General features: G+C 40.3%; 2 protein-coding genes across 8 annotated transcripts in view; one reads left to right on the top strand and one right to left on the bottom strand.

Annotated features, from left to right (window-relative positions):
• The window catches only part of ttll5 (tubulin tyrosine ligase-like family, member 5), a 63496-nt gene extending 55440 nt beyond the window's left edge, over window positions 1-8056 (bottom strand). For 5 of the 6 annotated variants that reach the window (XM_080293870.1, XM_080293873.1, XM_080293872.1 and 2 more), the window contains exons 1-7: window positions 7929-8056; window positions 7196-7335; window positions 3889-3995; window positions 3700-3782; window positions 2811-2917; window positions 2467-2597; window positions 2251-2333 (exon numbers count right to left, since the gene is read on the bottom strand). In XM_080293870.1, the coding sequence (XP_080149996.1) occupies window positions 2251-2333; window positions 2467-2597; window positions 2811-2917; window positions 3700-3782; window positions 3889-3995; window positions 7196-7254 (570 nt within the window). In that variant the 5' untranslated portion in view covers window positions 7255-7335; window positions 7929-8056. Of the gene's footprint in view, window positions 1-2250; window positions 2334-2466; window positions 2598-2810; window positions 2918-3699; window positions 3783-3888; window positions 3996-7195; window positions 7336-7685 lie in introns of all 6 variants that reach the window. The other variant, XM_080293871.1, reaches the window with a different exon arrangement.
• A 682-nt stretch (window positions 8057-8738) lies between these two features.
• erg28 (ergosterol biosynthesis 28 homolog) lies at window positions 8739-12154 on the top strand. 2 transcript variants are annotated; one of them, XM_026151885.2, is made up of 5 exons: window positions 8739-8862; window positions 9118-9272; window positions 10741-10831; window positions 10914-11032; window positions 11149-12154. In XM_026151885.2, exons 2-5 carry the CDS (start codon window positions 9140-9142, stop codon window positions 11235-11237), a joined length of 432 nt encoding a protein of 143 aa, XP_026007670.1. In that variant the 5' UTR covers window positions 8739-8862; window positions 9118-9139; the 3' UTR covers window positions 11238-12154. The 2 variants fall into 2 exon arrangements, with proteins under 2 accessions (XP_026007670.1, XP_026007671.1); XM_026151886.2 differs by having other exon boundaries at window positions 8750-8862; window positions 9135-9272.
• The last annotated feature ends 802 nt before the right edge of the window (window positions 12155-12956 follow it).

Below are 12956 nucleotides of genomic sequence, written 5' to 3'. Positions count from 1 at the left end.
TTCAATAACAGCCTATAAAAACACAATCTGGTGGTGGGAGATGGGTCATTTATGAGGTTGAAATGTGTTGCAGGTGGTGAAGTTGAGAAGAGATGGGGTAAAGGGCGGGGGGGGGTAGGAGTTGGAGTAACCTCAGCGCTGGCTACAGTTCAGAGAAAAAGCAAAGCAAAAAAGATGAACGTATTTCTTTCTTTTCTCCAAATATCGCTCTGACATTCTTTCCACTGTTTCATAAAAATGCCTGAGAAGAAGAAGAATCGTGCACATGTTTTCCAAGGGTGAGAACCTTGTTGAGCTCCTCCAAGAGCCCGGGGCCTTGAAAGTGTGTGATTTACTCCGCGAAGCTTATTAATGTCTGAAACGCTGGTTGATACTTACTTCGAAGACAGCTGTATCAGTGCAACCCCCACACTTAGATAACATCTGGCCAAGTGACTGTTTGAGTTCACATGGTACTTTTTTATGTCAGTGTGCTTATAGTTAACTCCCACTAAGGTTTTACCCTTAATGCGAATTCATGCTTGCACATGGTTTATTCTCACACACACACACAACAGAAGAGCTGACTGACAGTCAGTATTATTGTTTTGAGCTTTGCTTGGCATTAAGATTAGCTGTTTTCTTCTCCCCGTTTCTCAGTCCGTGTTAACCTATTCTTAAACTCTGCTGGCTTTAGCTTTGTAGTTACTATTAAACACTAGTCCCAGTGCTGGAGTCCCCATTAACAAAGAAAGATTCAGTTAATTGTGTTCAGTGTTGTTTTATCTTTCATACTTTACAAATATGCCAACACTATTTTTATTTTTTTGAAAAGGCTATTTTGGGGAGAAGAACTGTGCATTTCAGATTAGGTCAGAAATCAGGATTTCTGAGTCCCTGGTCTGAAATTTAATCTCGAATGCCCCCTTCAACTCATATTTCCTATTCAGAAAGTCAGAGAAGCCCCACCAACCTCCAGTTAACAGTCTGCAATGGTGGCAATGAATGTAAAGTGTACTACTGTAAACAGTAGTACAACTTGAACTGTAAAATCTCCATAGCCAATGTTGTATGTTTGTGACTTGATAAAAAAAGCTATACACAAAGCACTGACCAGGCTCTACCCAAGAATGTGCCCCAATGCTGGTTTGAAGTATGTAAATGGACTGATTCTTATATAGTGCTTTTCTGTTCTCCTGGAGCACTCAAAGCACTTTTTTCACCCATTCACACACAGACTCTTTTCTATGCTTTTCAGTGCTTTCTAACTAACATTCATACTCTAATAGATACAAACCGGGGAAGCCAGGGATCGAACAACCAACCTTCTGATCAGCAGACAATCAGCAGATGACCTACTCTACCTCCTGAGCTACAGCCACCCCACATAAAAAACAAGTATTATGTTGTATTGCTTGTGATACCTGGATGGCTTTATCTCGCTAAGAATCAAAACAAATCCTGTTTTTGTTCTCGCTTTTCCAACTTTAGCACTGGAATGCACTAACTCTGGAGTGACATCACTTCCGAGTTCCAACATCCGACACTAGTCCGACATAAAAGCGATGTGGAATAACTTTCCCCATCTTTGCAAACACACGCCAGTGCAGTCACACCAAGCTCAAACACAGGTGGGAAAGAAGTAATAGTTGACATCCTCCAAACTTGGGGATCAGCAGTACCAAGTATACCAAGACTAAACTACACAGGGAATTAAGGAAGAAAGAAAAATACCTATAACCGTGACTCAAAATTACTTTACTTAAAGGTTAAGGTTTACTCTTAACCTTTCAAAAACACTAGGTTGGCAGCATACTTGCAACACAAAGTCCACTAATTTGCTTTCTTTTTTCCTCGATGACCACCCAGGTTTGTAGCCACAAAGCACCAGGAACAAACAACGAGGTGGAATTTGTAGAAGTATTTTTCTGTCAAATTATATTTATTATATCACTGAAGTCCTCTGAAGGTTTTGACAACTGAAGTTTAGAATTAAAAAATGTAATTAGACTCAGAGCCATTTAAAACAGTGTAATAGCCACAGTACACATTATATGTTAAGGAAAAGACTAAAACACTACAGACAGAAGGCCAGGGAGCCAATTATCTGCTATGAACAAGCACTTGGCAGCCATGACAGCAGACTCAGGGGAGGGTGGCCATCTGGTGTGACCGGTTGGGGAGAGGGGAAAATGAAAGGAGAGAAAAGTGTGAAGTGTTCACATTTTAAGGATCAAAAGGCACAGAAGTCTAAGAATAAAATAAACTCACATTGCTAACCAAGTAGATACCTCGTCCTCTTGAAGATGCTACTGGTTTAATTATCCACGGGCCCTTGTCCTTGGCAAAGCAATCTGAGGAAAAGAAAGAAAAGAAGAAGAGGAAAGCAGGAAACGCAGAGAACTGCAGTCATTCAAAATGACTGTTAACATGTCATAAATATAGCCCTGCTAAGACGAACAGGATTATGTGTGGGTGGTATCTTACTGCAGAATTCCTGGTACTCGGCGGGAAGCACAAAGGTCTGAGGAACAATGTGGAAGTTTTTGAAGCCATGAGTCTGTTGCATTCGCTGGATGTTTTTATAGAGACGGTCTTTGCGTGTCAGTTCGTGCGATCTGGACGTGTGGAAGAACAAATATAGGAACACATAACGGCTACAGAACACCCTGGGCCTGACGGTATGATTCACTTCATGCTTCATAAAGACATCGGTCCCAAATAAATCGCACGTTGCAAGCGAAAGCCAACAAACACATTGCCTCATACGGCGATATTTATAACAGAGGAAACAGTGGAAACACACTCTATATTTGAAACCTCTATTATACCTGGGAAAGTGGTTGACCTTCTGGAAGTCTTGAAGGCTGCGTAGTACGTAAGGCTTGAGGTGAGACCCTGTCCACATGAGGTTGAAGTCATTGCTGTTTGGGTGAACCTGAAAAATAGCAAGACTGAACTGAGCAGACAAGCCAGATGAAATGATTTTGATTTAGCGCACAAAAAGTAAAATACACCAGCAAAGGGATCATTAAAAGGGTAAGCTCTCAAGAGTTTCCAGCCACCAACAGAAGCATCGTATTCTGACGTCCATCACGTTTGATTGCTCGGCTGAATCTAAGAAACAGACTCCAGCATCACCACCATTACCCCATCACTAACCCCACGAACTACTGTACGACTTACGCTTTTGACACGATCTCAAAAGGGAAGGCCAGTTCACAGATTTCCATCACTGTCATGTTATTTTATCTCTTTATTTGTGTATTTTTCCAACAATTTGTTAGGAGGCGGGATTCACATGGCCATTCTGTCCGCGTCCCGTGGAGAGCCAGATGTTCGCAATAAAGGCTTATTAAAGTTTGGCTCTGTCCGGGCTGCGGTAGACACTCGTCTGCCTTTTGATGATGGGTTAGCAGCAGTCGAGAAGCATTGAAATGAAATAAAAAGGGAATTAATTGTAGCTGCTTGGAGAGAGCAATAACGGGGATTGTGTGCCCTCGTGAAACCAGATTAATGCTTTTTGAGGTCATTTTGTTTTTTTCCATGGGTGCATTCCCGGGCTTTGTCACCAGCAGTCAAATGAAGATTAACAGACCTACAGTAAAGCGTATCCTACAATTGCATGTGCCGCAAAAAAAAAAAGAAAGAAAAAAAGAAAAACAATGTATTTTTACAAGATTATCTGTTAAAGTTGTACGATTTAAGTGAGAACATTACCTCATGGAATCCGTGATTGGTGAGTATTTCTCGTACCAGGCGGCTCTCTGTGCGCACAATCTTGAAGGCCATATTATATCGTTCTGTGCAAAAAGCACAACAAGATATTCTTAGCATTGAACTTTCATAGGCTCCAAAATGACATTTTTATTCCCCCCAAAATGTCATTTTTATTACTCTGCACTGTACCTCCAACAGAAGATATGCTTCCATCTTTTGAAACAACAGCTTCAGGGAAAAACAGGAGAATCGGGATGGTCTTGCTAAGGCTGCCCCATGAGATGCAGGGATGGTCTCTAGTGGGTGACAAATTATACAGACACTTAATAAAAATAACAGGAGCAAAGTTTCAGAGATGCACTTTGGGGTGAATTTCAGTGCCCAAAATCTTCCAGGATGACATGAACTGACCTATATGGGCATCTTACCTAAGGCTGCGGGAATGCCTCGTGACGTGGTGTTTATTTCAGTCAAGCAGATAGAGGCAGAACCACACAGAGCTTTGTGAGGTGCTGGGCAATAACAAACCCATGTACAGTACTCCAAATACCCTTGTAAAAGTCGAGAATGTCTAACAGTACCAGACACAGCCTGCTTATCAGGGGGTCAAAATAAGATAAGGTGACATGATGATGGAGTAGAAGTCAATCAGGTATGACCAGCCTTGACAAGTGGGAGAGGTGGGGCATGCAAGCAACTGCTGCCCTTAGCTCAAGTATCCAGGTATGTGAGACAATATCGCAGATTATCGCACTGACACGGCTGGGTTGCTCACTGTTAAGAGGAGTCTTTTGATAGTATTTAAGCTTGTTGTTTATCATGAGCATAAGCCATCACCGAGACTACCCAGACACCTGCATACACACAAGATGTTAAGATCTTATACAGAAGAATGTGTTAACATCACCACCATCATCTCTGAATATGATCGTGCAATATTAGTACTTTTAAAGCATTGTTGATATTTGTAACAGTAAAATTCAAAGAGGAACTGACATTTCTTTCTATTACATTTTGGTTCCAGTCCCACGTCTACTGCATTATTGTACTTTATCTAAACTTGTTATAGGTTGTCTTTAATGTTTTGGCACATGGGCTAAATGAAGTATATCTTATCTTATTTTAAATAGAACGGCTTATTGGACAGACATCTATCAGCATGTGCAGGGTGCATTTTGTAAAACATTTATTCTCATGATTATGATTTTTCTGTTTTTATTAAATTCAACAAAACGTTGAAATAAAGGCCTGTGCTGTAGACTTGTGTTTCTGCCATGGTAGGTTTCCAATGGATGGTTTCGCCTTTATGTGTGCTGTGCATCTTTTGTGACAGCCTGTAATGTTATACCATGTAGCCATCCCATGTGGCATGAAGGTCCGCATACACTGTAATTAAGGCAAAGAGTGCAACCTTACTTACCAGAAGTGAAACTGTGCATACTCCTGTTATTTTGTCCATTTTAAATTGAACTTAAGAAAAACTGGTACACAATTTCTTTGCATTTTGCTCACTATAATACAAGCAAGCATTAAAAGGCACCAAACTCAAGGCGTGAACCAGTGTTGTTTCCAAAGAGCTATTAGCTGAACTGTTTGTGTAGCGAGATGCGCAGTGTGTCCTTAAAAGGGAAACTGGACAAGTTAAAGAAGAAAAAGATGTGGCAGGTCTAAAAAAACTATCTACAGCAGATGAAATGTTCATTAAGGAATAGGACAAGTACAAATCTGACACACGACCTGAGAGATGCATCTGGCTCTTCAGTTGATCTGCTACTCTAAACCAAGCCCTCATTAGCAATGGTTTAAGTGGAAGGGTGGCTGTCAAAAAGCCAGTCTTAAGGAAGAGAAACAGGGAGAAAGGACAGAAAAATGCCAAAATTCAAAAGAACTGCACAGCAACAGGCCTTACGGAGTGGTGAATCCAGAATTTGTCTTTAGCCATCTGTAAAACACACTGAAGGCTCTGTCAGGGTTTGGGGCTACATTTCAGCCAGTGATGTTGTGGATTATTTATATAATTATAAACAAAGAAAAGTGGTTTCACATTTTCTTCTACAATGCAACACTATCTGAAAAGCATCTCATTGCAAACAGTTTCATTTTTAAGCATGACAATGATTCCGCATACAATGCCAAGGCAGTACAAGTATACCTGGATTAAAAAACCCACAGTGGAACACTATCAGTCTCACCAGAGCCTGGACCTCAACATTATTGAAGCAGTGTGGGATCATCTTGACAGAGAACAGAACAGAAGGCATCCAAAGAAGAGCTTTGAAAGTCCTTCAAGATGCCCGGAACTTGCCCAAGAGAGTTCAGGCTGTGCTGAAGAATAAAGGCGGTCAAACAAAATATGACTTTCAAGCTCTTTAGAATTGTAAAAACTTTGTTTTTGCTTTATATACTATATTACCTTGTGTGTTTGCTGTTTCAGTAAACCGCGGCACCTATTTCTCATTTTCGCACCAAAACAGTACTGTCCTTTTATCACAGTCATGGTGACTTTCCTTTTGTGTTTTTGAGGAAGGTCAACACTTCTTTCATGGTGTCAAGACTTTTTGTGTGCAAGTAAAAAATTGCAGACAGCAGTTGTTTAAAAAAAACTACTGCAATATTACTCTTGCAATGGAACTGAGATGTGTTTATGGGGTAGATATTTTTGAACAACCATGTTGTAGCATCTCAATGTATAATTACTGCCATGTCAATAAATGCAGCGTTGGTAGCCTGAAGGTTAAATGCTAACTCTAAGCAATCCAAACTAATTTAGGAGATGGAGCCTAAAAGCAGATACAGAGGAACCCAGAAAGGTTTGACTAAGCACGGCTTAAGAGGGAATTATTAGACCGAGACAAGAAAGCAAAGACCAGCTGGTGCATCCACAGCAGAGGGATATATACTCATTTGTCTAAATGACAGTCATCAATTATACAGAATGAAAGACACCTGAAGGTGTCATTTTGTTTGCATGTATCTTGACATAAATGATTAAACAGAGCTCAGGACATCTTCTGTAATCCCTCACCGATTACATTTCACCTTAAATTGATTTGGTAACTTGCAATGAGAGAGAAAATGAACAATGCTTTTAGTTCACCATAATGTCATATTACAAGATGTATTATTTGGAAATCTTATGCAGTATGCCAAGAGGATCAGTAGGCTAAGAAGTTAACTGACTTGCCAAGTCCCACAGGGATTGCAGGGACTGTGAGCAATATCCTACTCTTCTCCAGTGTGTCTGCAAACAAGCAACAGTAGCTCCTCTTGAAGGACAAAATACTCAAAACAAAGGCACCAATAGCATTGATTGAGAGAGTTGTTGCTTTTTTCTTTAAATGAGAAAAGACAGATTTGAGGCAGCTTGTTTTATTTGTGATATAAAGCAGATAATCCCAGGTGCTTCTATAACCTCTGACCTTGACTCTGTTTAGATCACAGGCTGTCCTTTATTCTGCAGCAGACATATTAATATGAACTGCTAACTTGTACTTACTCTTGCTCGTCTTCTGAGGAGGATTCAGAGTCCTCTTTATCACGGATCACGGCTGGCATTTTCACTGCAAAGGGGGGTACGATCTGCCCGGAGAAATCTTCGTGGGACCAAGTACCGGTATCTAGTGTTTACCCTGGCATCTGCAACATCCAAGGGCAAACACAACAGTCACTTCTAAGATGATCTCATAAAAACGCCGATGTATTAATAACACTCTGCTCCACGACAGCTTAACACGAAGACTGCAACACTAACAGCGTCCTACAGTGATTTACAGTTAGCATGCTCTCACCTGAGAACCGCTGCTGCTTTCTAAGTCTGCCTGCTGTGGCAGTGAAATCATCTTAACACGTTATAGACAGTCTATGGTTAAGACAAAACCAAACTGCTAAATAAAGCGTTACTTTTATGCCTGCACGCGTTGTCAACTACGCAAAGTCTGCTTAATTTGACACCACTGAGGTTTTTATAATGAAGTACAAATACATACAGCAACAGAAAGAAGGTACTTTCGCCTGCTCGCTTATTTCCCAAGGGATCGCCACAGCAAATAGATCCGCGTATTTTGACTATTACGCGCGGATGCCCTTCCTTTGGGCTGGGACCAGCACTTGAGAGTACATTAGCTTATAACACTCTGAGGGTGGGTTTGTTTCCTCCCGGAAACGAACCGGGAACCTTTCACATGCAAGGCAAATGAGTTAACCACTATACCCGGACCACAAAAACTTGCCTTGAATTTCTGTGGAGGCTGCTAACAGTAAGCTAGTTGGTATCGCCAAGTCCAGCAATCGCCGTTAATCTTCCTGTAACTACAACAAGTGGATAGCAACAGAGAAAGGCGCATGCGCGCGACAATATTGATCCACGTGACGAAACTTTGAACTGCCCGTACATTTAAAATAAATAGGCAAAAACATTTCAATAGAAATATTACAAAGAGCGATTTCCTTCATATGTTCTTTATATTTTGATATTGTTGTGTTGCTTCAGTTGCTGCACAGTGAGCTGGTGTGCAGCAGTATTTCCAAAATACTGGGACCCCTCAAATCTACATCTATTTTTATATAAAAGAAATGCATGGCTTTCAAAGAGTATTGAATTAAGATTGTGAGAGAATGTATATATACTTCCAGTGGATAAATGCTTGTTAAAATCGTATTTTAGACCGTGTTTAGTCGTAGATTAGTTGAGTCAAAATTCGAACGTCTTTTGCATTATTTCATAGGTCTTTCTATAGATGCAGTTTTTCATGTTCACAATTACCTAATAATATAATTAATTGGGATTTAGATTCGGAATAAGTGCTCGGAAACGTTACAAAGGTGGCTGCCAAGTGGCAAGCCTTGCTCGTAGAGGCACGTCACCTGCATAATTCTCTTGCTCTACAGCTACTCTTTGTTTGGACGCAGTCTAGCACTGTCCACACGCGACAGGATTGCTATATGTAGATTGGTTAGAGGGGGAAATAGGCGGAACCCTAACGCCTGAAATCACCAATCACAATCATGGTACGATTAACAGGAGCCATTTTAAGCGCTCTTATTGGTTAACCCCACGAGCCAAGATTGAAAGACTCGCCACTCGGTTGGCTTCAGTCCCACTTTTTCTAGCGCCAGTATACTCCTGTTTTGTCGGGAATATGATAGTTTGACAGGCGCAGTCAGGTAAATACATGACGTACTCGTGATGTTTTAAAGTATAATAGGCTAGCTAATTGTATAAACCTGCTTAATCCAGGGTTAGCTTGTTATGTCATATGAGTTACTGATGTATTGCCAGCTAATGTCTTATGTTAGACATGAAATAGAAATACATCTATTCTTCCGTCCAATGCTAATGTTATATAACCGGGGTTTGTACTGACCTGTAGTTCGGAGTGGTGTGTCCTGCAGTGAACCGGCAGTTTTCCTCTCTGATAGGTGCTTCTTCCACACAGAAGAGATGAGTCGCTTTCTGAACGTCCTGCGGAGCTGGCTGGTGATGGTGTCCGTCATCGCGATGGGAAACACCGTGCAGAGTTTCAGAGATCACAGTTTTCTGTCCGAAAAGCTCTACACAGGCATGCCAGAGTTTGGTGAGAAAACTGGATTTTGTTTTCTGACAGAAGTGGAATGTGCAACCTGACAACCTTAAAAGTAACGTGATTATTAGTTTGTGACTCTAGTATTAGTATAAATTAGGCAAACACCACACGCTTCGAATACCAAGCAACACTTTATGTTAAAATGCACGTGATGATCATCAACTAATTACCTATTAGCCTGCATATCACTGGCGTGCAGAGTCTATATAGAGCACGTATAAATGTTTTATTAATCATAATCAGAATATACAAGGCCATTTCTCCCTAATAGGAGCCAAACCAATAGTAGTAGTTATTAGCAAGACTTCACTTTAGATTGGAAGATATATACTTAGTTTGAAAGCATTCATTTATAATAATTATTAGCCCTTGTAGCCTTTGTAGTATTATGTTGCCTTTTATAAGCTGCTGTTAGCTGCTGTTATTCCCATTGATCTGGACTGCAACAATAATTCTAATCCTGTGAAATCACAATATTGAATTTCTTTTCTTACTTTGTATTAAAAACTTGAATAAACCATAGTAATTTAGGGCATTAAAATGTTGTTTTTTTTATAATCTTCACCATAATAAGTAGTATTGCAGAAAACTTCTGTACTGCGGCACATTTCCAGAAAAATGCACTTACAGGTGGCATAACAAACCAGACACCGCTCTACGTTCACTGGACGCTTTATTAGGTATACCTGTTCAACTGCTATCTCACCACCTAAACATGTGGCAACAACTCAGTACAATATGTGGACCCTTGAAGCAGCAAAAGACTGCAGCAGATGCTACCACTGCCAGCTAAGAACAGGAAACTGAGGTAACAAGGGATCAGCTAAAATGGACAACTGAAGACCAGAAAAATGTTTGGTGGTCTCATTTTCTACTTTGACATTCAAATGATAGGGTCAGAATTTGTTGTAAAACAACATCAAAGTATAAATCCATCCAAAATCCAAATTTTCAGGCTTGTGGCGATGGTGTAATGATGTGGGGTATTTTGGGGGGGACACTCTGAGCCCCTTAGCACTAACTGAGTGCTAAATTCCACGACCTGACTGAGTATTGTTGTGGCCATGATTACATAAGTGTACCCATCTACTGGATATGTTCAGATCATCTCAAACTGGTCTCAAACATGTCAGTGAGTTCACTGAGCTCAAATGGCCTCTGTAGTCACCAGAAGTCAATCCAATAAAACACGTTTGGGATGCTGTGAAAGAATTACGGCAGTTCTGAAAACGTAACAAGGTCCAACCTGGTACAAGCATGGTGTAACTAATAAAGTGTCTGGTTAGTGTATAGAATCATAGAATTAGATAATAAATCAATGTCCTCAGCTAAACCTGCTCAAAAGGTTAAAAAAAAAGAAAGAAAGAAATGCTCCAAGAAACCCTCCTGCATTGTTCTCAACTAATAATGGATGCTCTCTATCATGATATATTGTATCTGTATTTATTTAATTTCTCAGTAAATGGTCTCCAAGCTCGAACCTTTGGTATTTGGACGCTGCTGTCATCGATCATTCGCTGTGCCTGTGCCATTGATATCCAGAATAGAACGTAAGCCATCGTGTTGTTTCCTGCACCATAAAAACTCATTTCTGGTGGAAGTCTATTCACTGTGTAACCCTGGCTCTTGCAGGCTGTATCACATCACCTTATGGACGTTTGTCCTGGCATTGGGCCACTTCCTATCTGAGGCTTTTATCTATAAAACTGCACCGCTGACTATCGGAGTCATGGCCCCTCTCATTGTGGCTAGTGAGTAATGAATAATAGTGATAATAACCTCTGTTGGACTCCCCATCAGGACGTCTTAAGTTAAATCACAACACACTGGAATACACAGTTAAAAGTACATCACTGTGTTTTTGCAGGTTTTTCCATCATAGGAATGCTCATTGGATTCCAGTGTTTTCCAGAAACACAGGAGGAAGTTGGAGCGCGACAGAAAAAGCATAACTGAGTCCCAGCAATCTGGAGTTTCCTGTTGTTGAACTGAATCCACCTCCACCAGCCTTCTGTGAACTGGTCCTCGTGTGCTGCTTCTTGCCTTGAAGAACAGGATATACTGATGTAAATTCACTTTCTACTGTGACATTATTTACATTTACACAGATCAGCCATGACATTAAAACCCCTCACAGGTCAAATAAATAACATTATCTTGTGAAACTGCAATATTCTGCTGGGAAACGTCGGGACCTGGGATTCCTGGTCCACGACTGCAGTTGATGATGTGCTCAAACACAGGAAGACGCTAGTAGTCCCTAATCCAAATGAGCCTTTGTAGGATGTGCCCCAGCAAGGCTGATCTTTGGGGACAACTGCTGCTGTCATGCTCCCAATCAGCACATCCTCAAAGACCCTGCCTTCATGAGGAATCAGAGCTGTTTTAGCAGCACAAGAGGAACACAGCAGATTAGGCAGGTGGTTTTAATGTTGTGATCGATTGGTGTATATCTTACAATACAGTGGTCAATGTGTGCTGCTTTAGAATTTGTAATAATTTCATATTTAAAAGAGCAATATCTGGAGTTTTATGTTGTCTTAACAGCACAGATAGCGTATTCTTTCTCAGTCTCGGTTTTGCTATGGTGCCGCTGACTGACCGTAGAAACAGAACCACAGTACACATTTTCTCGTCACCATGATTGTTTTATTGCACCAGAGCATAGAAAGTACAGTTTTCTAGTCTTTCAATCAAAGCAAGCCCAGATGTACCAAAGATGTCAGAAGGCTACGCAGAAGAAAACCACGCACCTCATTAGAAAAATCATACAGCAGAGGTTGGTTTGATGTTTGTTGTGTGCTGTGAAAGATTTGTACATCCTGGAAATTTATGCACAAATAACTTTGTATAAAACTTAATTTTTAAAAATATCTTGATTTTTTATGCTTTTTATTGCTGTAATAATTGTGGCAATAGTATTTTGTAGTCTTGTAGTCCTTTGTTTGAAGTGTCCTTCAAGGTGTAATTGTGTTTTTGCACGGTTTGTGCTAAAGACTGAAATCCCAGTTTTGTTCTGTTCTCATATTTGGGTTAAAGAAAGCATAAATCTCCTGATTTAAACATGGCCACATTGTGGTGAAATACAAAAATACACAGACACATTTAGCTAGGGCTTATTTATCTATAAATATATAGATTTGTTCTTAATTTAGTTTCTGTTTTTGGTACAGTGTTCAAAATCCCATAGTTTGTATTGCAGTTTCATTTTTTCCTTATTGACTGGATCAACTACACATCATGCCAAAATAGCAAAAACTCTAAGGGTGTGGAAAATTCACAGCACTTTAAAGTGCCTAAGACTAAGATTAACTAGAACCTCTCACAGACACATAAAAGTCCTAATTAAATATCAACATTTCGAGACAACTTCCTAAAAATACCTGAAGTAAAAATTTGTACAACTACTGGTTACACAGCATAAAATACACACAGGCAACAAAACGAAGGAAAACACTAAACCACTTGAGCCTTTGACCCTGGGCTCTAACAGGTGGAGGGCATTTGATTGGCACTGTTTAGGTCCACTCAGGATCGGTGCACAACTGTGCAAAGTGGTGCTCAGATCAGGCCACATCTGTTGGACACTTGGGACACTTAATGACTATAAAAAATAAGATGTGTTAAGCCTTTAAAGTCATCAGAATTTAACCACATTGACCATAAAGAGGAGAT

This window comes from Astatotilapia calliptera, chromosome 19, assembly GCF_964374335.1.
Source record: "Astatotilapia calliptera chromosome 19, fAstCal68.1, whole genome shotgun sequence".
In the NCBI taxonomy this organism is placed as follows: domain Eukaryota; kingdom Metazoa; phylum Chordata; class Actinopteri; order Cichliformes; family Cichlidae; genus Astatotilapia; species Astatotilapia calliptera.
This window is presented reverse-complemented; position numbering and strand designations above follow the sequence as displayed.

Coding starts and splice junctions, on each gene's coding strand:
- erg28 (XM_026151885.2), top strand. CDS start 9,140: ATGAGTCGCTTTCTGAACGTCCTGCGGAGCTGGCTGGTGATGGTGTCC. Junction 9,273..10,740: donor CACAGGCATGCCAGAGTTTG/GTGAGAAAACTG, acceptor TTAATTTCTCAG/TAAATGGTCTCCAAGCTCGA. Junction 11,033..11,148: donor GGCCCCTCTCATTGTGGCTA/GTGAGTAATGAA, acceptor GTGTTTTTGCAG/GTTTTTCCATCATAGGAATG.